The sequence below is a fragment of the Struthio camelus genome, chromosome 9 (genome assembly GCF_040807025.1).
Source record: "Struthio camelus isolate bStrCam1 chromosome 9, bStrCam1.hap1, whole genome shotgun sequence".
Classification (NCBI taxonomy): Eukaryota; Metazoa; Chordata; class Aves; order Struthioniformes; family Struthionidae; genus Struthio; species Struthio camelus.
The window spans coordinates 5,936,140-5,961,075 of record NC_090950.1 but is presented as its reverse complement, the minus strand read 5'-3'; the positions used below and the strand labels follow the sequence as shown (position 1 = coordinate 5,961,075).

At 38.9% G+C, this 24,936-nt stretch overlaps 1 protein-coding gene across 13 annotated transcripts in view; it reads right to left on the bottom strand.

The window, feature by feature from the left end:
• The window catches only part of GIGYF2 (GRB10 interacting GYF protein 2), an 81,757-nt gene that overhangs the window by 46,514 nt on the left and 10,307 nt on the right, over positions 1-24,936 (bottom strand). For 11 of the 13 annotated variants that reach the window (XM_068954851.1, XM_068954854.1, XM_068954857.1 and 8 more), the window contains 6 exons: positions 22,669-22,748; positions 19,890-20,019; positions 17,385-17,480; positions 12,612-12,720; positions 5,322-5,433; positions 4,740-4,780 (listed from right to left, as the gene is read on the bottom strand). In XM_068954851.1, coding sequence (XP_068810952.1) covers positions 4,740-4,780; positions 5,322-5,433; positions 12,612-12,720; positions 17,385-17,480; positions 19,890-20,019; positions 22,669-22,709 — 529 coding nt within the window. In that variant the 5' untranslated portion in view covers positions 22,710-22,748. The remainder of the gene's footprint in view (positions 1-4,739; positions 4,781-5,321; positions 5,434-12,611; positions 12,721-17,384; positions 17,481-19,889; positions 20,020-22,668; positions 22,749-24,936) is intronic. The other 2 variants (XM_068954859.1, XM_068954860.1) reach the window with 1 other exon arrangement.

The window sequence follows — 24,936 nt, the reverse complement described above, 5'->3', positions numbered from 1 at the left end:
AAAGCGTAGTACACTACCAGACTTCCTCGTAACTTCACGGAAGTGGCCAACGGCAGGAAAAGTAGCCTGAAGCTGTTTGACAAGACACTGTTTAACTGAAGTGTTTACACCCAATAACTAAGTTAATCAAACAGTGTTCACAGACAACCTGAAGGAGTAGCAAAAAGCTGCTTTGTCTTATGGTCCACACTTCCAAATCTTTATCAAGAGATGACTAAAAGTACAGTATAACCTTCCTGTGTCTCCGATTGCTAGAGTCATTACAGAATTAGCCTTTCTTTGGAAATGGGAAGCAGCAGCCCCATACAACCATTTCACAGAGGGAAGGGGAATGAAGTAGTGGATCATCTCTTTTTGTTGTTGTACTTCAGCTCTTATTCCAAAAGTATTTGGACACTGCCTGCCTACATTCCTGAACTTAGACTGATTTGGTTTTAATATAGAGACTCTCAAAATCTTCTTTGGAATTTAATCATACATAAAAGCATTCCTGAATACTGTAGAGTCTGTAGAGCATCACACTATCGAATGGTATTGCCTTCATTCCTAACTCTTCTGATCTGGTCATCCACATGCAGTTTAAATTTCCCTTTCCCACCTTCATATCAGTACCAGCAATTTTCAAATATTTCTTATTATAGTTTAATTTTCACATCTTCTCTCAATATTACACACGAATTCATAAGGCTTTTCCTTCTCAATCAGCCCAAGAGCTACAGAGCAGATTACTTCCCATAGGACACTGTTCTTTTCTAAATGAGCGTTTCAAACTTGACACAGTAGTGTTTTTCCATGATCACATACTCCAGTCTCAGACAAACCAATTACTCTACAATTCCGCTGCGTAATGCAACAGGACAGCGCCGTAGTCTCACCGTTTAGAGCCAAAGCTATAAAAAGCTATCTCTAATTTCAGTGGAGGTCTAATTACAAAGGGTGGACTGCTTTGTTCAGTTTTTAAATGACTTCTTGAGACTTTAAATTTGTCCTGTTTTAAAATTATTTTCAACTTATATATCTGGTTTAAAGGCAAGTACAAAAATTAAAGCAACAAGTACAAATAAGATTATGCTTAATATACCTTAGACACTTTTCAAATATAGCGTTTGTGGAACGTACAGCTGAAGAATGCTACTGAAGCAAATTAGACATATGGACAGAACAACGTGTAGTTATTTCAGAACAGCTGCAGAATAAGAGCTAGACAAAACACCCCTATTACTTTTACAGTTCTGTAGAACGGCTGAACTGTGGCTGTTTCATGAAGTATTTGAAATCTGCCACAGGGCAAATCAGAATATGAGCCTAGAAAGATTGCTGATCAGCTCTGATGCAGCAAAACTGCATCTTCTGCTCTGACTAACGTCGCAAGAGCGAGGTAGAGATGAACTTGCTTTAGATATATTTCCTGCTGGCGAGGGAGGGAGGGAGGAAAACAAGGCAGGCAAAGTAAATGGAAATTTAATTCAAAGGACTTGTAGAATATATATACACTGAACAGAATTCAATCAGGTTCCACAACTGCCTTTCTACAGGTCTCGTTTAATCTACGTTACCATTTTTTATTATGAGTGTATAATTACTGGTTACTAATCAAATCTCCTCAGCTACTAAGCTGGCATTAGTCAAGAGGCTGCACAGAAAATTAAGCAGCTTTTGTACAGTTCTTAACACACTCATGCTGAAGAAAACAACTCACTCATGTTCTTAGCTAATGGCCTCAGCCTTCCTAAAGCAAGTCGAGGTTCTCCACGCAGCCTGTCAGAACTGTGACAACCGGTACCAAACTCACAGACACTTTGTGCATCTTCAGTCTGAACACCGAAACTAGGAACAGCTATTGACTGATTCTCAGCATAAACAGCAAACGTGAACTGGTAAACTGTTCTGAGTGCTGAAAAAGTGATCGCTAGTTTTTCTGAACTCAGCACATTGATCATATTTGAGGAATAGTTCTCTACGGAAAGTCTGTTACTACTTTAACGTCATGATTTTTAACTGAGGCTTTCTTGGGTTGCCATCCATTATGAATGTCCATGAAAGTTTCATATTTGGTCTCTTATTAATCCTGTGGTATGATCAGCCAGAACAAAGAATATAAACAAGCTGGCAACTCAGTACATTTGAGGCTAACCCAAGGCCCTGTGAAAAAAAGCAATGAGAAACTGAAGCATGACACAGACTAAAATCCCTGACTAAGTTTAACAAGGACAACAAAAACCAATACATGCACCTGCTAAAGCTTGCTAGCCTAAATTGCAGAGTCACTAGTCAAGCAAAAGTTCTTGCCATGTCAATTCACTCCTTGACCGTTCTGCTTTAACTGCTATATCAGCAATATTCATGTTGGGTATTAACATCAGGTTTCTTTAGGCAAATGTGTATCCCTATATTATGCCCAATGTATTACCTTGTCACTAGAAAACATTTACACAGCAATAATCATTTATTTATTAACCTAGCTGGCGTCAAACCAGACCAACAGTTTGTTAATATTTCTGTGCTCACCACCTTATTTCTCTTCAAAGGTAAGGAGGAGAGAAAGACCTCCCCCTTCTTTGGGCATTACTCTAACAGACTGATAAGCAAACCTAAATAACTACCGTTAAAACAATTTTTACACTAAAACTTCAAAAGGCTTACACGACTCACCTCTACCATACTGCGTGCTATAGAGGTTTTAGGCGAGTAAGATCAAACTAGAGCACAAAGTTTCATGACTTGAGAATAAGAACCCCATGCTCACAATGAATCAGGATTTCCAAAACACAAGGGGATATTGTCTTCTCCAAAAGACTGCACACAACAAAATATATTCCAGAGCCCTGATCGCTCGTAGTTGTTACAAATAAGACATGCTATGTAGGAGTCAAAGCATTAACCTCCCTGTTCTGGCAGAAGTCTGCTTCAGTGCAGACATCTTGCCTACTTTAATTTCTTCTCAGTTTCAATGGATAGATACATCTCATCCTAAAGTGAGAAGTAATATTTTCAATCGCAATCTTACCCAGAAGTTAAGTACATTCTATAGTCTGGATCTGGAAATGTTGCAATTTTATCGCAATAGGAAGAGGCTGGCAACAGGACAGGAAGGGGATAAATCAAATGAAGTCAATTGCTGTAGGTATTACTTGCACTGCTTCTTCACAGCTTCCCTTTTTGGGGGTGGGAGTGGAAAGCAGTCCTGAAATCTCACAGTACCTATTTATTTTTTCATTTTTTCCAAAAGATGTCCGAATAGAAGACAGTGGAAGACAGAAGTTTCAGTACTGGCATTTAGAGATGGACAATCTGAAGTTATTTTTAGGAGTAATCTCTTTTTAAGGAAAAGAGATAGTGAGGAAAACTAGCAGCATCTCTTGGTTTTGTGCCAACTTTCAACTTAAAAAGCAGAAATATAGAAGCACCCTTTCAATTATACAAGAACAATTCACACACACAGAGAAGATTCAGAGGGCTCTGAAAGCAGACATGGCAAATTAATTTAAGACTTTCAAGGCATGGGTCATCAAGGTAATCTGAAATTACTAAAATAGAAACTTACAGCACTCTCCCTAAAAAAGATACTTACAGCTAAGCAGGAGCGTTAAACACATTCTTAGCAACTTGGAATTGCAACTCAGTCTAAGTGTTTTTGTCTTGAAATCCAATCTACAAGTGTCTTTTCTGACCTACGCTTTACCCACACATTCAAGTAAGGGAGGATATTTAGCTAAGACTCCTTCAGCAAAGGCCAAAAGAGATCCTCTGGGTCCTAAAAAGGCAAGATTCATGGTCAGCAAGTTTTTACTGGTACATAAACCTCTCACTAAGCACAGCTGTGCTGCATACTAGGAAACATGCCAGAGAGAGCAAGGTCACACCAGAAAACAATCAATGCACGATCGTATGAAGCAAAATTCACTGCACATGCAACATATTCAGCTGATATAGGACAATTTCCTTGAATATTTGCACCACTAACAGAATACAGATTCTACCTACATCGATCTGTTCCATCTCCAAGACGACAATCTGCTCCAGCTAAAGTTCAGGCGAATATTCAAATATACATACTGGGCCAAAAGTAAGGATCCAGTACTCTGCCTGAAAGTGGCCAGCGTGAAGTATTTAAAGAACAGCATCAGACAGCTGGCAGGTACACTTCTTGGTGTACTCTGTCAGCTTTATTGGGAGAGAAGGGGAACAGATGATAACCTGACTGAACAGAAGATACGTATGATGATTTAAGAAACATATCTGACAGATAGTAATTCTGTAAGAACAGGAACCTCAAGAGGCTGCTGTTAGGATCTGTCTCACACAAGTAAGCATTCAAAAAATTAAATAGCTCACATGGTCAAGTAGTTCTAGATACCAAAATAGTAGATGCCACAAATGTTTAAAAGCTGCACTTAAAAGGCAAATTCCCACAGAGCACCTGTTTGTTAACAAAGTCTCCTTTCACAAACACATAGGAACTGAATTCCAACTGTGGGCATCACACTTCAATCGAGTAAGCAGAATCTACCTTCCGCTGATTTTTCTTCTCCAAAACATTAAGATCCCTAATTGTTAAATCAATACAAAATTAAAAAAACACTTTTGAAAATACATTCAGAGAAACTTGGCACAGTACCATGAATCTTACATCAATAAATAGACTTGGAGCAGAAAGAAAGAGGGTTTATGTATATACAGGCCCTTACCCAAAACACCCCCCCCCCCCACTTCCTGCCCATACAGTAACAAAACCGTACCTGGATCTTTTCGCCCTGGTTTTTCAAAGCGTCTGTCTCCCCTAGAAAGGCAGAATAAAAGTTTCAAAAAAGGTTTTGGAACTGCTCCATTTGTTTTAGGTACGGCTCTTTTTTTCTTTTTTTTTTTCTTTTTTAAATCAGACCTTGATGGACAGAATTTTTAAAGGTCTAAGTGACAACCGAGATTTTCAGGAAACCTTTGGCAACTAGATGCGTTTCGAAACATGACCCTAAATACCATCAACACAGTATCAAGACTAAAACTGAAGTAAATCCTTAGCAATGCATATTTTCACCCAGAGGTTATCCATTTCCATTGTAGCTCCCATAAGTTATGTTCTGTTGAAGCAATTTCTTCTTTGCAGGAACTTAGCAGAAAAAATTTGGGAAAAAAAAAATTTTAAACTTGTTCCTGAGTTTCTAGAGACACCACTGTGTTAGCCCCACCTCAGAAGTTCAGAAACTTTCACTCACAGGTATGCCTAAGCACCTTTCCTGAGATGTTTTTATGTAGCCACAAGGCACAAATGGAAGCTGAGCAGATATATGTACAAAATTTAAAAAGCTAGAGTTTTCTGTTACCTTTCCTCCCAACTTTGTGATCTGTGCATTTCCCTGCCCCCTCCTCGCCCAAATCCACCCTCCACTTCATCAAAACTTCTTTGGTAGAAACCGCTTTCTCCTCGGCCTCTGCCTGAAAAGACAAAAAACACAAGTATTTGAACAAATAATAATGGTAGTTGAGAGAGTCAGGTAGGTTTCCTTTTTCACATCTCCCTGTGAACTGATCTCAGGATTTTAAGCCCCAGTAAAATTATTTGGGGCAAAAGGAAAAAGGAACAAAGACTGACACAAGTGTCTTCTGTAAAAAATTCTTATCATGAAGCACAGGATCAGACACAACAGGCAAACAATTCTGTAATAAATATTACGCAGAAAAACATAGAAGCAGATACTTACCCTACAGAAACTACCAAACAAGAATGCATTGTTCACACAGTGTCCACGCTTTTGCCATAGTGGATACACGTGTACTTAATGCTCACAAAAATCAGATCGTTTTTAATGGCAGCATCCAGAACAACGGTACCTGTGCTGCAGATGTTCTCTTAACTACTGCTGTCAAGGTTAAGAGAGAAGGAAGCTTTACCACTTAGTCTTGCTGAGGATCACTAGAAATGGAAGAAGTCTCCCCCCAGCAGCAGTGGGGAGAAAAGGAGGATCACAGGAAGCATACTGGCAAGATGATGTGAAGAACCCCAGTAACCTCAGAATTCACTTTTTCAAGAAATTTGCTACCAAGTAGCAATTTGCTACCAAGTAGCAAACCTCAAGCCAGAGATTCTCATATGCATCCTCAAGTAAAGCACATTTTCAGTGTTGGGGGCAGGGAAGAAGAGGGCATTTTGGTTATTAATAATAATACATTTTTGAAAACCCACACAAACACATCCCCAGAGCTGGGGGAAGTTCCAGCACTGCTTAGATTAGTGGCTGGGGTATAAATATCCAGATCTAAAAAAAAAAAGGCATAATACTGCCTCAAAGTGCTACAGCAGCAGAGTAGGAGGCCTTTATCAACTATCTTGCCATTCAAGGATCAGAAGGACTAATCAAGCGAAATAAGTTGATTAGCTGGTTGTCATGGCAATTCCTTGCCTACATATACATGCAGCCTCTACTGTCATACTCTTAAAGAAGTCCAAGAACCTAAAGAACGCCTGGCGAAGGGAATTCCTAGCTGTGAAACTCTGTCACACACCCTTCCCACTTCCTTCTGGCTCAAAGAAAACAAACACCTCAAAGGATGAGGTGCAAATCAGTCCAGGGATCTGGAGAAAGAAGACAAGACAGAATGACCAAATGAAACATGAAACAAACATCTTTGAGAAATTGAGAACGGACTCCAAAGTCGTTAGTCTTCAAAAGAAAGCAACAACAACAAGCCTCTACATCTAAAATCCAAAGACCCCAGGATGCATCAAGGATTATGCCTTATTTCAATGTCCTATGAGAAGGGCCTCTAAAAATAATGGAAAGAACTAAGGCAGTTGCAGAATAGTTTCTCTATTACCCTATATTACACCTCTTGTACAAAAGCTTCTTTCCAAACAATGAGGAAAAGGGATCCACAGGTAATCCAGTCAGGCTTCTCAAACACATACTAATTTCATATCAGACAGCCCAGGTTGCAGGGTGGTTGAGAAAGTTGCATAAAATTCTGTGCAATACCTACTTCTGCTTCAGAAACCAGATTTAAACATCCTCTTTGGGTAAAACTATCCTGCTCCTAGCACCAGCAAAGAAGTTCAGCCATAGACTTCCTTGCCAGAGCTGTGGACTTCCTTGCCCCAGGGTGCTGAGGATGCTTAAAGTTCACAAACCCAGATGGCGACTAGACAAGCTCATGAAAGAGAAATGGACTGAGATTTACTAAATACAGAGAAATCACACCTGGCTCAGGAAATCCACCAAGCTGCAAATGTTCAGAAGCTGAGAGTTTAGGTGAAGCTCCACCTTGCTATTTTTACCCAGTTCTTATTCTCTTGCCAAGGCATCAGCTTTTGGCCACTGCTGGAGGTGGACTTGGTTTAAATGAAGCCTTTGCCTGCATCAGCATGGCCATTCTCATGCAAACTCAGGTGGAGGCAGAAGAGGTGACTTAGTATTCAGGCCAAAAGAAGAGTTAGTACCAGGCCTGCCTGTATTAGTCAGAAACATGAATACCTTCGCTATGGGAAAGCCAATACTGCAAGGCTGACCATAATCATGAGTGAAAAATAAGTTCTAATGGCAAAATACAGTAAGAAAAAGCAATACAGCATAAAAAGTAGCATGACGTTTATTCAGTTATGGATTTATGGTCCCCTAGAGTGCTGGGCAAGAACTCCAAGTTGTGATTCCTCACAGATGAGCCCCAGGAAGTTTTACTCATCTTATGCAGTGTCAGCCTTTGCCTGGTTCCTTCACTACAGGAAAGCTCTCTTCTTCCCTTTCACAGAAGATAATGAAGCAGAAGATGCAGAAACAGCTCACAAGAGAAAACCACAGGCAGCCAGAGCCAAAGCAGAACGAAGACACTGACTCACTTCATTTCTCTGCGGTAGGGGAGGCAGAAAGTTGCACGGACTTTTCCACCAGAAACGAATTCAATCGCCCTTTCCTGTTTTTACAGCGGGCGACAAAGCAACGTTTGTAGTGCTCCCCTTGCAGTGTAAGAAAGCATGAACGCACACTGATTACTAATATCACAATCACACAACTAACAGATGCAGATGGCTAGTGACTTGGGGATTTCATCAACAAATAAGGCAAATGACACATGTTGTTCTTAGCCTTATATCACAGTTTTGTTTTTAACAGCAGCATGGCTTATGCCAGCTTAAAAAGTATGTGAAACAACAGCTTAAGAAACCTCTTTCCAACTACGCCCCCTCTATATGTCACAGTTCAACACCGCTTCAGTTGTGCTCAATCAGCCTCTGAAATGGTCTGAATTAAAATATGATCTCAGGTCAAATGAGTTCCGCAACTCATTTTAAGGCCATCTGTAGGGCCATGCGGCTCACGACTCCCAGCAGTACCGATCCCCCACAGCACAGGCAGGGCCTATTTAAGTCACCTTTGCCAACGAGGATATTGTGAAAGACACGGTTGTATTGCCACGCTCCTTGACTGCATTCGGTAAGGGACACTGTCTAGGTGCAGTATCAAGTTGTGGCTATTTGATAGTCCTCTGCAGAAGGTACAGTTTTTCAGAAAGCAAGTAGACCACTGCGCAGCACCATACTGTACACTGATACAGCTTCTACTGAGCTACGGAAAGCTATGCAGCTAGTCAAAGAAAACCGTGGTGTATAAAAGTCAGAGTTATCCAGTAAGCATTAAGTAGATTAGTCTGACCAGAAAGTGCACACTAGGACACAGCTAATACTGATAACAGAACATATGGAAAAGGCAAAGCTTGCAGAGAGGGTAAAACTGCACATAAGCACATTGTTTGCCACCCTGTGTCTTTGCACCATTTAACATTTTGTGGCTAATATATCTAGAATCATACGCTTACTTTAAACAGAATGCCACTTCCAAAAGATGGCTGCATACGAGGAACAAACTATCTAAATGTAGATGCTGAATGGGCAAAACATAGAATGCAAAGTCAATACACATCAATAAACCGTATAAGAATTGACTGGAGTGGTTGTCATTTGCATTTCCGTAATTCCTTAAAAACCTCAGAACTAGGGCCTCATTCGCCTGGATACTGTAGCATACAGCCAAAAATCTCTAACCTGAAAAACAGACGAGTGTGAACTTCAGTAAAGCATACTAGATACAAGCAAGAAGGTAAGTAGCAGCATACACTGCCATTAACTGCCATTACACAAAAAGCAACACGACAAGCAAATTCCTGTAATTACAGCATGACTGAAGTTTAGGATCTACTACCACAGTCCTAATAGCATGTGGCAACAGCAGGCTACTTGCTGATGTCTAGCTGTTTTGGGATATATTAGAACTTTTCACTTTCACACTGTTTCACTTTTTCAAACAGCAGCAAAGATTTGGGGGGGGGGGGGAGGGGGAAGGAAGCTCTAAAAGGAAGCAAAGAGACCCTCAAAATGGCCTTAACCAAAAAGGAGAACAGCAACAAAACAAGGTGTCTGTAAGCTTACAATCCAGTCCAAAGACTGCTTAAATCTCTCCTCATCTGAGGCTCTTATTCATGAATGTTGACATTCCAGTCCGGCAAGCACAAAGCGCAGGGCTTAACTGCACACCACAGGGAGCTCCCAGGAAAACAAGTCAATTAGAAAAAGAGGTCACGTGCAAGTACTTGGTTCCTTTAGAGAATATAACTTCAGAAGTAAATAAAAAGTTTAGGGTTTATGTCCCCACACAAAACATATATGCAACATTAGCGATGACCGTTTCAAACTACAAATGCTCTCAACATTAGGTTGCATTTCAGCATACTGTCATTAAAAAAAAAAGTTTAAACCAAGTCAGAGGAACTTCCACGTCAAGAACCACAGGAATTATTTTTACATCAACTAGATGTCAAAAATGCATTCGCTGTCAAGAAAGACTCGAGGTGACTACTGAGAAAATATTTACTCAGTGCTGTTTTGTAGTTTTAAATAATGATAACTGAAGTCACATTTCAAGTTCTAATAATAACCTTTACCAGTGGTTTATTCAGTCATCCCTTACCTAATCTGTGTCCCAGATTCTCTCTCACCTCCTCCTAAACGTTGTATTACAATTCTATGACCAGTGCCTCAGTAAGGGAACTTAATTAACAAATTTAATCATACATGCAAATTCTTCCCTGAAGTTACTATTGTGCAAGTCTGTCCAAGACAACAATCTTGTTTTAGTAAAGCTGAAGCCTGAATTTGATCATCGGCAGCTTTATTGTATACAATGACGTAAACATCAAAACACATCAGATAACCTTTTGAACCCAGGCGATTTTGCAAGGCTACAAATAAAAATGCTTTCCAATTAAGTGAGGCAATTCATTTAGTGAACAAACTATGAAGAAATTCCACAAGTCCTTTTCATCATCGCTTGCCAAAATAGAACTACTTTTAAAGCTTGCTGGGAGCAAAGTGTTACTTTTGAAAGTTAGATGTCATCAGTCCTATGCAGAGCTTTTCATAGATTACTATTAGACACAAAGTCCTTAATTAAAAGAACATCAAATATGCAATTATTAAAAATACACAGTTTGATCCTCGTAGAAACCCTTTTTTGTTTGCTAAGATATAGGAACTTCATGAAGACTCATCACGCCTAAAGCCAAAGGCCAATTGTTCACAGGAAGAAAAGGGGAAGAAGGGAAGAAACAAGCAGCAACCAGGATGGCTTAAAGAGGGAATGCTCAGTAATTTACAATTTTAACTGTATCAAGAATGAAAAGTGAATGAGGCAAGGGGGTAGAAAGCGTCACTGTCATTCTTACCTCTGCTAACCTGTAAAAGTAGCCTAATAAGTACAGTGCGCAAAGATTCATACAGACTTAGAGAAAGAGAGATCAAATGAGGATTAAAAACTAAAATAAGTGAGCAAGAGATGAATTTTGCAAAATTCTTAAGCTAATATTTTTAACATATATTAAACACTGAAGTATGAGAAAACATGAAAACATGCAGTAAAAGTTTTCAAAAAGTCTCGATACTCTAAGTTCTGTCCACAGAAATGTACTCAAACTTTATTGCCAAACAAAATTGCAGTCCATAGATTTGATGATAGAATTACTGGATTAGGAGCCATATTCTGCCACATTTAACTCTGACCTCACTGAAACTAGCGGGGGCAATTAAAAAGCCCTCACTGCTCACTGAGTAAGGATGACAATCATCGTTAATCCTACACCAACAAAAGGAGGAAAAAAATTAGACAAAAGATAAAGATGGAGTTAGGTAAATTAGAAGTAGTCAAAACATCCTCAGATTGACACTAGAGAGCACACTAGTGCTCATATGAGCTCATATCACCAAATTTTGGAGTAATGTTCATTGCATTTGTAGAATTAAGTCTTAAAGCATTTATAAAAATAAATAGCTAATATGTGTTCATAGGGAAAGTGAAACGTGGATGGTAGCAATGCAATATGCACATTTAAGGCATACAGTTTTCAAATACACAACAGAAATGTAACAAGGTACAGATAAGTAAGAGTCTCTCCCCACACCTGTATGAGAAACATTTTTCTACATTTTTTTTTTAAACTAAGCCCTGAGCATCTAAGCAGCAAAGACAATGATAAATAAAGAAGGGGAAATGGCAGGAAACCAGCAGATGGTCCTAAACAAGTTTAAATGCATATGCCTTAGCTAAGCAACAGCCACAAGGGGGCAGATGGTACTCTACAAATATCTAAAAGACATAATAAGCAAAGAATGGAGCAGGATTAAGGAAAGAGAACAGAAATGAGAACACAAATTAAATGAAAGCAAAATTCTGGTCAAACATTTAATTATGCATGGAATTATTTCCAAAGATGTTAATGAAAATATCTCAATTTAAAGACATTTACAATTACATTAGATAGGACCCCTAGAAAAACCTCATCTAAGCACCTGCAAAGACAGAGGTTACATAACTAATGACTCCTGAAGATATTCTCAAGTTATTAGCTCCTAGTATTCTATACATTAACAGGGTATATTCCTATATTAAAAACCCAGAATAGTGTTCACAGCCGTACACTCGTTGAAAGGGAACGGCCAACATAAATTCTGGCATTAACAACTCGCTTTAAATCTAGTGATACTGCTTGAGGACATTTTCTCAATTTATTTCCAAATGTTTGAAGTGACCCAGGATAGGACATTGATTATAGTGATGCATTAAAATTGGCAAGACTCAAATTTCTCCCAAATTAGGTTATGCCTCCCCATTAACCTTTTCATGTTTACATTGGGATGTTAATAGATACAGTGACTTTTCAGAACACTGAATGCCACCTATTACAGCCTTAATGTTTTAAATAGATTTGTGGATTCTCCTCTTTCACTGTAAGTTGGTTTTATACCTCTATCAATGCTATTTCTAGCAACTCTGAAGCAAGCAACTTCCTATTCCACCTCAAAACTACCCTTTTTTTTTTTCCACGCCTAATCTGATGAAGTCATATAACACAGGTACCAGATACGTGTTAAGAAGGTACACAGAACGATCACTAAGAATGCAGTAGTCATTCTCTGAAATCTTTCCAATAAGCTACCATTAAAGTCTTAAGGGAAAAGTAACAGGGCATGAGAAAATCTGGCTATAATCAAGTTACACCTAACATTTTTCAGAAGCTTTAACCTGGACCTCATCTCCACATATTGTAACAAATCCCCAGTCCTAATGGCTCACCTCGACCTCTAGAGGAACTTCGACCTCGAGGAGCCCCTACCACCGTTCCTCCTCCTCGTCCCGTCAACCTCAGGACAGCGGCACTGTTTACAGACATTGAGAAATTTCTCTGCCAAGAAGAAGAAAGAGCCTAATGTGAGATTTTATTAAATAAAAAAAAATAAAAAATAAAAAAAACACAACCCATTCCACAGCCCCCCCCCACCAAAACCAAACTTACCTCTTCTCTTAAATTCAGCTTAATATCACATGTGCTTTCCTTCTGTTTGTTGTGCATTTTCTGCAACTGACTGATCAAAATTAACAAGGAAAAGGACTAGTGCTCCTGAGTTACTTACCTGACATTTTCATGCTCTAAAGGTAGTAAACGAGCATTAATTCCTTTATTAGATGGTTCCAGCACTGGACTGATTATAACATCACTAGCTGTAACTACAGAGCCATTCAGCTGCTAAAAGTGGTTAGCGTCTATACTTTACACAGTGCATTAACCCTGCTTCTAAACTGACTTCTTACGCAAAGCAGTAACATGCAATGAACAAGACTTGAATGAGACTATATTTACTCCTCGCCTTTGCAAAAGTCTTTTTTTTTTTTTTTTTAAATGTATTTAAGGCTTCTGAAATTTAGTTCCCCCACTCCCATAATACCTTTAAGTGATACTCATTTTAGTAAGGAAATAACCACTAGTAAAATCCACATTCACCATAATAAGAAATAATTACTTTTAAAAAAGACATTTTGACAAAGAATGGCTAATTATAGTGAACTCTGTCCCCGTTCTCTGAGCACGAGTAGTTGGAAAACTAGGCCAAAGAATCCAGAAGCTTGTTCTGAAACACTAACAACCAAACCTGAATTCACGCTCTCTGAACCCAAGTTTTAAATAAGTAGCATGCAAAAGACTCGAGAGCTGTTCTGTCAGGCTTCTTGATAGGACCCGAAAGGAGGCAGATCGCTTACATGAGCGCATCTAAATTATGATTTTCAAAGTCCCAGACTTCCAAAGAACAGTGAGACAAGCAATTAGATACTTCTTAAAATCTAAATGGCTAACAGCAAAGCCAACAGGTATCTGAAGGAGTGTTAGCCTGTCCCAGGAAAGTGTCAAAAAGCTTGATACATTCTTTCTACAAAATGGATCTTCCCTCAAGAGAGAATTGGTAACTTGAAGTTTACTTGAGGAAAAAAAAAAAAAGAAATCCAGGCACGCAGGGCAAAAAACGTAAGGTCAGCCTCCAGTAATTCTGACTTTTTCTTCACAGCTAACTCTTAAACCAACCATTTCAACATTAAGTGAACCACCTCCTCGTGCCTGTAAAGTAACAACAGTGAAGACAGTGATTTGCTTCATTTTTTTGGTAAAGCAGTGAAACAAATAGCTTTTCACTGTTTTTCCCCAGAACCTTCAAAAATCACTAAGGAAACAAATCTTACTTTCATCTCATTACCTACAATCTTTACAAAATGCTGTGTTTTAGAAGTAGTGATCTAATTTATACTCCATACATCTTGAACAATCATTTAATTATTCTCTTTTGGACATGAAAATCTGGAAGTCAACCCAAAAGCAGATCAACAGGGACATTTAAGATGGGCAATTTTCTATCTTTTGCTCAGAGCTAGGTAGGTTTGACAGTTGTTCCAGCTAAATAACACAAGCACTGATGGGAGTGACCTTTCTATTTACCTGTCCAAGTGTTTCGAATGTGTCTTATGTGACCATGAGCGATCTAGGTTGGCAGTTCTGAACACGACAGACTTCACAGTAAACTATACGTTTGCTGGGAACAGCAGGTCTCTCAAAAAGACCTTGAAGGTCCTAGGCAGACACAGCATAGAAACAGATTCTGATTTCCTCAGGAGAAGGCTAAGGTCTGACGACACAGCTCATCATCAGGTGCAAAGTTATACAAAATCTGCACAGCTAAGGCACAAATGTATTTCTCAGAAATTCCCCATCTTACGATTGATACATCCAAGCTATAACCATGGTTTATGAGAACTCAGAAACCAATTTGAAATGTGCAATTATTATTTTTTTTTTTAAGTACCAAAACTTCTCAGGGGAAATGTCTTACTTTCTGGCAGGGTATAATACACAAACATCTGCTCTGCAGCAACTTGCCATGAAAGTTTCTACTCATCTAAAGTATGCAGCACACCTATAGTTCACATCCATTATTTACTACAGAAACACAGGAGTAACTTCAAGCTATAGATAAGATCCGCTGCCTTGCATAAAGGAGTCCTTAGTTTTTCCATGTCTTTTTTTCCAGTAAGAAAACAAAAAACCAGCAATCTCACTTCTTCCATCTTCTTTTTCCCCACCCGATTACGTCTACCTAGACTCCTCAGAACTCCCCCTCCAACCTCTCTGTATCTATATAGCTTGCTGTGGTGAAGATGCAGTCCTTGTAACATGCCTAGTAATCATCATCAACATGGTAAGATCATAGTGAGTAACAAAAAAGCACAGCTGGTTACAAATAAATTTCACAAGGCAGGCTAAACAAATTGAAGCTTGAATTCACATAATCGATACCGTCTATCATCCATATCTACATAACGTGTCTTTAAATCAGCTGGGGAGAGATCAGACAAGCACAAGTTCTTCCTGGATGTACTAACACACACAGCTCTAACACTATCAGGAGCATAGCTGTCCGGTTACAAGCAGGAACCACTCTGAATCCAAGGCTAGAGTAAGTTTGACTGGTTCAGCTCCAGCTAAACACAACTATCGTGCAGTACATTCATTCTGACCAGCCTGTCCTCTCTAAGACCCTCAAATCTCTCTCTCTCGAGTTTTGATAGAGTATTACCAGCAGCATTCACAGAAGGGCATAAACATGTCTTCAACTCTCCTTTTTCACCTAAGAGCTTCCCTGTGCTACAACGAGCAGTAAAGCCGTTAGTTTTCACCTCATGATCACCTCATACAGATTCTTGATGACGAGCAACATTTATTATATGTCATGGGGTACAAACACCAACATTTCTGATAGCTTGAACACTGCTGTTCCCTTGTCATCTCAAACAAATTAGTTGTGAGGTGAAAAAAGATCCAAATGCATTTCAGACAAGGAAAAAAAAGAGATTGCTCATGTCCTCTGGATCCTCAGAAAGCATTAAAAATAATACTTGGTTAGAAAAGGACATGGACCTCTTCTTTCAGATGAAGATTTCTGTTCAGACTGCAGAGAACTCTTAAGCCCACCACCATGTCCACTGCAAAATCAAAAAACAAAATGAGCAGGAAGAGAAAGCAGGGACATATGCACACAGGCTCCTGGGAAATGCTCTTAAGTTTAAGATTTTGATGAAACACTGGGTACTGCAGTAGAGCACCACCTATCCTTGTAGCTTCAGCAGCACTTACCATCTCACTTGTATCAAGAGGCTACTTGGCACATACTCAATACTTAATGGCCTTAAGCTCACATCACCCCCTTGGAGAAGATCTTTGCAATCACTGGAAGTCAATGTCTCCTTTGACCATAAAAGTCTTGTAGTTTACTGCCTAAAGACTCCCCCATTCCTCAGTAAAAAATATGCCCAAAGATATTTAACAGCAACGTTCAAGATAGTGTGTGCTACTGCACATCCGGCAATCATTCCACGGGCCTGCTGCCTGAACCCTCCTGTTGCCACTTGGGAACGCGCTCTGGGCAAAGATTCACATAAAAGCATATCCTCCTTCTCAGCTGCCTTTTAAGACTAGAACAACTACATGCAGTACCAACAGCATCTTCATCTGAATAGGAGCTTGAAAAGGCTGCTGATTATAAAAGCTGATCTATTAGCATCTTACGTGAGGGGACAGCAACCTAAAAAGACACAATAAGTATACTGATACCCCCCTGCCAAAACACAAATTATACTACAGTCAGTAAAAACACCTGAGTTTCTGCTCTTAGCAAAAAGAAATCACAGTATTTTGAAGTCAGGCAGGTGATAGGAAACACAACAAACCAGAGAGCAACTGCACAATCACAAGTTTAAAGAGCCATAAGGAGAGAATCAATTCAGAGTCAGAAGTCAAAGGCACTGGAAGGCTGAGAGAGTCCTCCCTGCTACAACTTCCTCTAGGAACTGACTTTAAAGGAAGGGCTTTTAAAGGTCTTAGATTGGCCACACTCAAAATGGAAACCTTTTCGTGGACTACCTGTTCTTGCTTTTATCTTGTTCGCCAGTTGATAATGTAATTACAGAAACCAAGCAAGCAAATAAATAATCAAGCAACTGCTTACATAGAGCATAGTTAAGAAAGTAACGGACCTTCCTAAGTAATTTGGAAGGCAGGCAAAAAACTTCAACACTTCTCCAAAGACCACAAGCTGACATTTCAGAACTTGGATGCTTCTATCACAAAAGAGAAGGTGGCACAAAAATTGTAGAAAGAGTTTCACGGGTCTGAAAGTGCCGTGTACTTGAAGAACAGGTAACGCATCTCAGAATATTCTGTTGATTTTGGGCTCAATGAGTTGACAATGCCTGCTATCAACAGAACAGACCATCATATGAAAAATACTTGGTCAAATTTAAGATAACCATTGAGTATGGCTAGAATTTCAACTTTATGCCAACACAGCACGTTTTTAGAACTTCTTTCCTGAAGTCTACCAATGTTAAATTTGGGATTTCTGCTAATTTCATGTTTTAAAACTGAAACATATTCTCTATTTTGCCTTTACATTAACGTCAGCCTAAAGATTAAAAATAAAAACAAAAAAAACCACACACACCCTGTATCTTTGTATGACTACAAACCTGTTCTTCTTCTGTAAAAGGTACAAGTGCCAATGGTGGCAGGGGCTCCTCTTGTAAAATAGGCAGAAACTCCTTATCCAGAAGGTCTGAAGGTATCTGTATGAAAGCAGAGCATACACATACTTGATGTACACAAGTATAAACAAGCATTCCAGGGATGATGCCACATACTTGGATCTACATAGACATAAAAATGCTTTTTATCCTGCCAAATCTCTATCTACCTAGTACACCAGTACTTCCAGTAACAATGGGTGGGGGGAGAGAGATGATGTGGAGGGAGGAAGTTACTCCATTGCCAATTTACCTTCCCAGAAAAAAATTCTTATAGAGAAAACATCCAATGCATCCACCACCCAAAACTTACATATGTAAAGTACCAAGATCAGAAAATAAGATTTCCATTTATACACCAGTGCTGCTCAAATCTGAACCAAGTGAAAGTTCATCTGGTAAGTTAAGAAAGAGTGTTGCATTCCTAAGTTTAACGCACATTTTAACTCAGATTTTTAATATATTAACAGAATTAGCATATATATACCCACACACAGAGGGAGCGGGCATACAGGTTTTAATGCCCTTTTTTTTTTTTTTTGGTTAAGATCAGTATTTCCTATGATAACCAACAATGAGACTAAAACAAGAAAATAAGTAAAATGAAACTATATAGTTATGGATTTATTAAGCAGGGAACATGGATGCAAGTATTAAATCATTGTTTAAGTCAAAATAAATTTGAACACTAATTTTTAATCATTCCACCTTCTAGCAGATGTGACCTTGAGCACATAGGCAAGAAGCTGAAATTATAGCCAACTGAACTGTAATTATGCCAATAGAGAACTTTGTTTCAAGAATATGTAGTCCAAAATACTACAGATAAAGGCTTCCCCCAATTTTACTTCAAGGAAAGCAAACTAGTCCTCCCCTTCCTCCCTGCCCCTCCATTTGAGTATACACTAACAGAAACCCTCCTGCTTTTAATTAGAATATCTTTTAATCAGAGCTGCAACTTCGCCTAACGTTGAGCCAAAGAACCACGTCGACACAGTGGAAAAAAGATTACGGTGCCAGATACAACACAGGCATACAAAACCATTAAATCTGGTAGTTTACGGCACAGACTTAACAACATTACCTCTGGTAGCTGACAATAAACAGTGTCAAGAGACCTCTCAGGTCTAAATAACTAGAATTACTGAACTCCACAGAAAACGTATATCAGAAGCAAGGTATCCAATTCTCCTAATACAAAGCATGCTGTGCTCCAATAATAATGCCCTTCCAGCACACACGTGGGGGGAAGTGATCTTTTGGACCATCCATAACCATTGGAAAGCTTCCTCTAAAAACAGGAAATTAGGTGGTTTGGATCAGCAGTAACTGCAGAGGTCTCAGAATCATCATATACAACACAGACAAACTGCATAAAACAATGGTCTTTGACAGACTCACTCATTCAAACACTGCAAAGTTTAAATCACAACTCCTCAAAGTAAACCAGGAGGATTCTGTATGTTAAAGGATGGCTTTAAGCTATAACATACTTAAAGCTTCTGAAAATCTTTGATATTCAAAGGCTCCGAATCTGTGTAGTACAAGCAACGCAGAGCCCCCAGCGCTGTGTGAAAACACAACAGCACACTCTTAGTAGAGTAAGACGGAGGTGCGCACACACATCTATATGCAAAGTTAAAGGCACAACCCACAAAACTTCTTGTAGTCCCTCCCACACTTGAGGGAGGGATGCTCTAGGAGGCATTGAGACTTCAAGTCTATTATGTGCTTGCTGCAACAATAAATCAGTCTCTGCACCGTCTACTTTAAAAAGTAGACAAAAGCAGAATGTATGACTCATTTACCCGAAATGCTCTCATATAGAGGTCTGAAATGTGACTCTTGCAACATGGAGAACCTCCCCCTCAATTAAACAGGGAAGTTTTTTCTTTATTTTTTCATGTTGCTCTTTCGTATTACATTGGCTAGCTTGTATTTGTGACTTGAGTTCCAGATAAGCAGTTGGAGGACTGCTCTAATTGAACTGAATACCTGTTAAGTGAACTGCCTTGAGTCAGCACAAATGGGGAGCTCTTATCTTTTCAGATGATCTGCTAATGTAATTTACTGCCTGAATGTCAAGCTGAATCAAGTCTATTCCAACTATATTAAATAAAATCCTACAGAAGAAAGCAAATCTGCAGGGCTGCAAGGAGACTTTATCCCTCTGTCATCTGTGGCAATGGGACTGAATATAGCAAACAGGTTTTCTTGTTCTCAGAGGGGTACAAGAAGTTGCCTCTGAAGTCACTGCTGGCCAAAAGAATTAAACATAATGAATGCACTAAGAGCGTGATCAAATGGACACACAAAAACTAATTAGATTCTTCCGTTCTTTGTCAAGCAATACCCAATTTCTGTGCATACATTCACAAAATACAAATAACTATCCCTAATCATAAGACTCTGCATATACAGACATCAGGTCTTCTTCCTCTTCCTGCTCACCTTATTATCCTTTAGAAAAAGTGCCAACATTTCTTCTCTCCCATAACGATAGTCTGCTAGTTTATACTTTGGCAAAGCCGGAGACAGAGGAGGGGATGTCACACTCCCGCCACTAGACAAAGCTCGCAGCCTAAAATAAAGCAGAAAAACAGTGAGAATAGAACCGAGGATAATGTCTTCACCTATGCTATCTTCCCTCTGCACCTTATGCAGATTTGACACACACACACAAAACGGCAATAAAAGTAGAAATATTTACATAGTCTAACTTGAAAATCCTAAACCTTGGTGCTTCCAAAATAAAAACAGCTTCCTTCATTTTTCCTATAGCCAGGAAAGAGAGGAAAAAATAATTGCAAGCACGCTTTAAGGAATTCAACTCATCCCCTGGAAAACCCCTCTACCTCTGTGTTAAGTACACAATGACCTAGCCCCCTTACTTCGGTATTTACACTGGGTGCTCAAAATTCAGTTGTATAATATACCTTGTACAGATACTAAATGACAATAACTTTTCTTTGTATCCTAGTTCACAAGGAAAGTTCTTACCACAGTAAGAACAGTACAGCAAATGTGAATCTGCTCTAACGAAAAAGTTTAGTCAAGCATTTAGCAAAGTTTAACAAACAGTAACAGACAGCAAATTTCACAATGAGATTTTTTCCTCTGTGACCATCATCTCTGGAATTCTATTTGACTCCAAATTACTTTTCTAGAACTTGAAACTACCAGCATGTTTTGCAGAGCGTATACATCATTAAGGTATTTTAGTGTTTCAGTACAAAAGCTGTACAACACATAGCAACTCTCCACTTCACAGATGTTTCAAGTGGTAGTTTAGAGTTCCAAACAAATATGCTATTAGATTTGCTCCCATCCTACACAGATTAGCCACTTCTTGTGGATAATAGTTGTCTTATAATTATATGACACTACTCCCAATCCATACTCTCATTCCATATAACCATTTTCTCAGCTGTCTGACTACCCTAGTTTAAGTTTGAGGAATATTTTACAAAAGGATGCGAGTCAAGAAACACAGAACAGCCCATTTTCCTACACTCTCCTTGCTATGCATCCCAAACAGGGAAATCAATGAAAATTATTTCTAACAATTAGAGAACACCTTTGCCAAAGGTTCTGAACTACAATACTGATTCAGATGTTACTTTTCACCTAATTAAAAAAAAATTACAGAATTTTTGAGTAAACTTATGTTCTTCTAACTGTACAGAAAGAAAAAAGCATCATGCAAGTCACTCCAACAGTATTTGATTTTTTTAGTTTGGTGCCACCCAGCGGCAATTTCTTTACATGTCACTTCCAAATCAAAAATATCTGGAGAGGCATTATTCCAGGGATTAGATGGCTCAATGTAATGTTCAACTCCAATCCAGATTAGATGTGACTGAGAGTCTCACTATTAAGAAGTGATAGAATAGCATACATGACAGACCTGAGTGTACTGCAACCCAGAAGAGTAATTATAAATCCTAGAACTTTACTCCATTATTCCTGTACCAAATCCAGTAACTCATTGAAATAAAACATATACCTTTCACACAATCTAATCTGGATTTAAAAATAAACAGAGACTATCAAGTCCCTCACTGTGACACAGCAATCTTAGATTACTGGTAAAAATGTGTGCTTTTTTTAGAGTTACCTTCCCCCTTCTCTTTTTTTAACATAACTTTGGCTTCCATCCATCAATGGATCTAATCATGTCTGTCTGTTACACTGAAGAGCACTCTAGCATAAGATATCTGCCTGGTGGGTATATTTATAGATAGCGATAAAGTCATTCTTTAACCTTCTTTCAAACTAATGAAACACTGAGCTCTCTCATCCTCTTCCAGGCCACAAGTCATGCTTTATTTCTTTTTTGAATACTCTTCAATTTTAGTAAGATATACATAAAAACGTGTCAGCAAAAGTGAACATATTATTCCAGTAACAGTCTTACTGCACAGGATATAGCAATTATATTTCTTATAACCACTCCGTACTCCCTTTTAAAGGGTATACATTTCTCTAGAAAGCACACCAACTAAAAATCCCCATTTGAAACCTCACAGTTACCAAGAAATTGGAGAAAATGCTAAATAATCACCCCTCCACATTTTAGCGAAAGCCAGCACAATGCACGTCAGCTAAGCTAGAAAGCTTTCTAGCAACTGATGTAAGGTGATACAGTGCCATGGAGCCCCACTAACAAAACACTTTTTTTCTGATACTCTTCTATGTGCACATACAGTAGGTGATGAGATGAACAGATCACTTTTAACATATTCCAAGAAGGTTTTTTGCAACACTACAGCTAAGCAAGTTTTCTCTTTTCAGAGTTGAATCCAGTAAGGACAGGGTAAGAACTTCCTTATTAATACTTATGACACGGGAAGACCAAATAAGCTGTCTGCCTTACTCACTTTGTCTCTGAAGTAGACACAATAAGCATTATTCCTCTCTCAGGTCCTTTGTAGCAAAGCTAATGTTACACGTTACAGTAACATGAAATCCAATTCATTTCATACACAGTGTCAAATTATAAAAATGAGGACTAACTTTATAATATGAACATTGCTTTCAGTCACAGGTCAGGGACTCAGAAGCAGCAGTAAGGAACAAAAAAGAAAAAGGTATTATATGCCATTCGGTCTTATAACTGATTCAGCCTCCAAGCACTGAAACACTTAAGTTCTTAAAAATTTCAGATAAGGTTCCAGAATTTCATAATACAAAAAAAACAAAAAACAAAAAAACAACCACACACACTCACCATTCAGGCCCAAAGTTAAGTGTCTGAGTTTCTGCTGCCATTTCTTCCTGTTCTATTCCTCTTTTTAGAAAAGTGTGAACCTGAAACATAAAAATAGTTACTATGAAAACAGCTGGAGTAACACAGTCCTTCACAAATTTCTTCCCAATACAGAAGCACATCTGGTCATGCAAAGAACCAGAAAGGAAAACTGACTACATGGGATCTTTTAAGGAACTCATTTCAGCTCTCTAACACACATTAAATTACTAACATAGGAGTAACTATCAAGATCTCTTGCCCCAAATCGTTCTTAACTGCTCAAAACAGAATGTTGGATTAGGGTGTCCGAAGAAACAACTTGTACAAGCAGTCTCTTGTCAAATCAGTGACTACAATACAACCAAACACGGAGAACTGGAGGCATAATCCTCTTCCGTAAGAGCAGTAATGCTTAATTAACAGAACTGCAGCTTTCTGACAATTACAAGAGGATAAAAAACACTAGAACACAGCAAGAAAGATTTGCCAGTCAAGTGGCAGGATATTCAAGACATTCCACTGCTCGTTCTTGAAAAATAAGCCTCCTAAAGATAAAGTACGTCCGATGCAATAATGTCCTCCTCAGTCTGCAGACAGATACCCAGTATTTTCCTCATTCTTATCTTTAAGAAGCAAGAGCAGCACACCTTAAGACTTCAGTTGCTCTCATTCCTATTATCCAAATTTCTGGAGGCACTAGTGAAGGTCAATTCAAGTTCCTATATATCAAGAGTATATGGACAACAGCAGACAAAGCCATAGGGCAGAGAAGGAAGGAGACTAAGCAAAGGCTATGAAGTTTTCACTGTTCCCAACCAAATCCAACACCAGTCAGACAGCTCTGGAGAAGGGACATTTGCAGTAGGAAAATGCAGCTCCTCCTTCCTTTCAGCAACAGCAGAATCAGAATCTCCAGAGAATGAAATATTTTTAAAAATTAGATACACTGTAGCCAAAGCCCAAACAAAAAAAAAGACTTGAAGCATTACCTACAGAAACTGGTTGATTAGACTTCAAGAAACCATAAAGACAGAAGGTAAGGAGCTTTGCTGTATCAGAACACTGTTCCTTAATTTACTCAAGGACCAAAAAAGGAGTCTGGTAAGGCTGTCTATACTTTGCGAGAAATGGTGATAAAGATGAAAAGGATGTTAGCTTCTGAAAAAAGACTAGGCCGGACAAAGGAAAAGGGTTTGCTTCTTATGTATCTACCACACAAGTAACTATGCTAAAAGAAAGTAAGAGGATTAACAGCCTGAGGTTTAGAAAATTAAAAAGAAAAAAACAAAAAACAAAACAAACTAAGGAAAAACAACACACACACACCCTCTACACGTAGAACTGCTTGGGCAGACTACACCCATATCTTTCGGGCATGTAGATTACAGCTGTAAAACTCCTGACAGCCTAAACCTAACAACTAATGTTTAGCCCATATATTTTTACTACATGCCATCCAAGCTCTTCGCTGAATATATACTATTACTTTCTTCCTACGCTCTCAATATAGTTTATACACAGATCATAATACTCTTATTTTCACAATAACCCTGTACAAGGAAATGTATTACCCTCAATACATGCACCAGAAAGTAATATACAAAGATCAAAATGAAAATATCCAGCTAGTTTCACAGGCCTAATTTGAGAAGATACTGGTCAGATTTTTTTTTTTTTTTTTAAAGCAGCTGATGGTTCATTAGTACAGTCAAGGCATATCCATTCATCAGTTCTGCAAATGAAACTACAGAGGTGAAGTCAGATGTCTGAAGGATAGGAAATATAGCAGCCAAATGTGAAAATACTGCGGGGCAAGTCATGCAAACCATCATGCACACTCTGGAAGAGACAAGCCTACTACATAGTTCCTAATAGCCTTAAATGGATGGCTGTCTTCATGGATAGATTGCTTCCTGCAATGACCATAATACCTTGGGGGGGGGGGGGGGGGGAGAAAGGAAATGCTTTGAGACCCATACCAATCCCTACGTGGATCACCAGGGAACCTGGGATCTTGGTTCCACTAACATCGAAGTTGGCTTAGTATCAGTAATACTGGTAAGACTGACACTGAACATCAAACTACAATGAAAACAGACACCAGAAGCATCATATACAAGGATAAAGCATGGTTACAAGACAGGCTTACTAATTATAGACCCACTGGGCTCCACCTCTTTTCAGCCTCTGGGCTGCTTTCCTAACAACTGAGGATCCTGTTTCATCTTTCTCTACCAGATTCAAAAG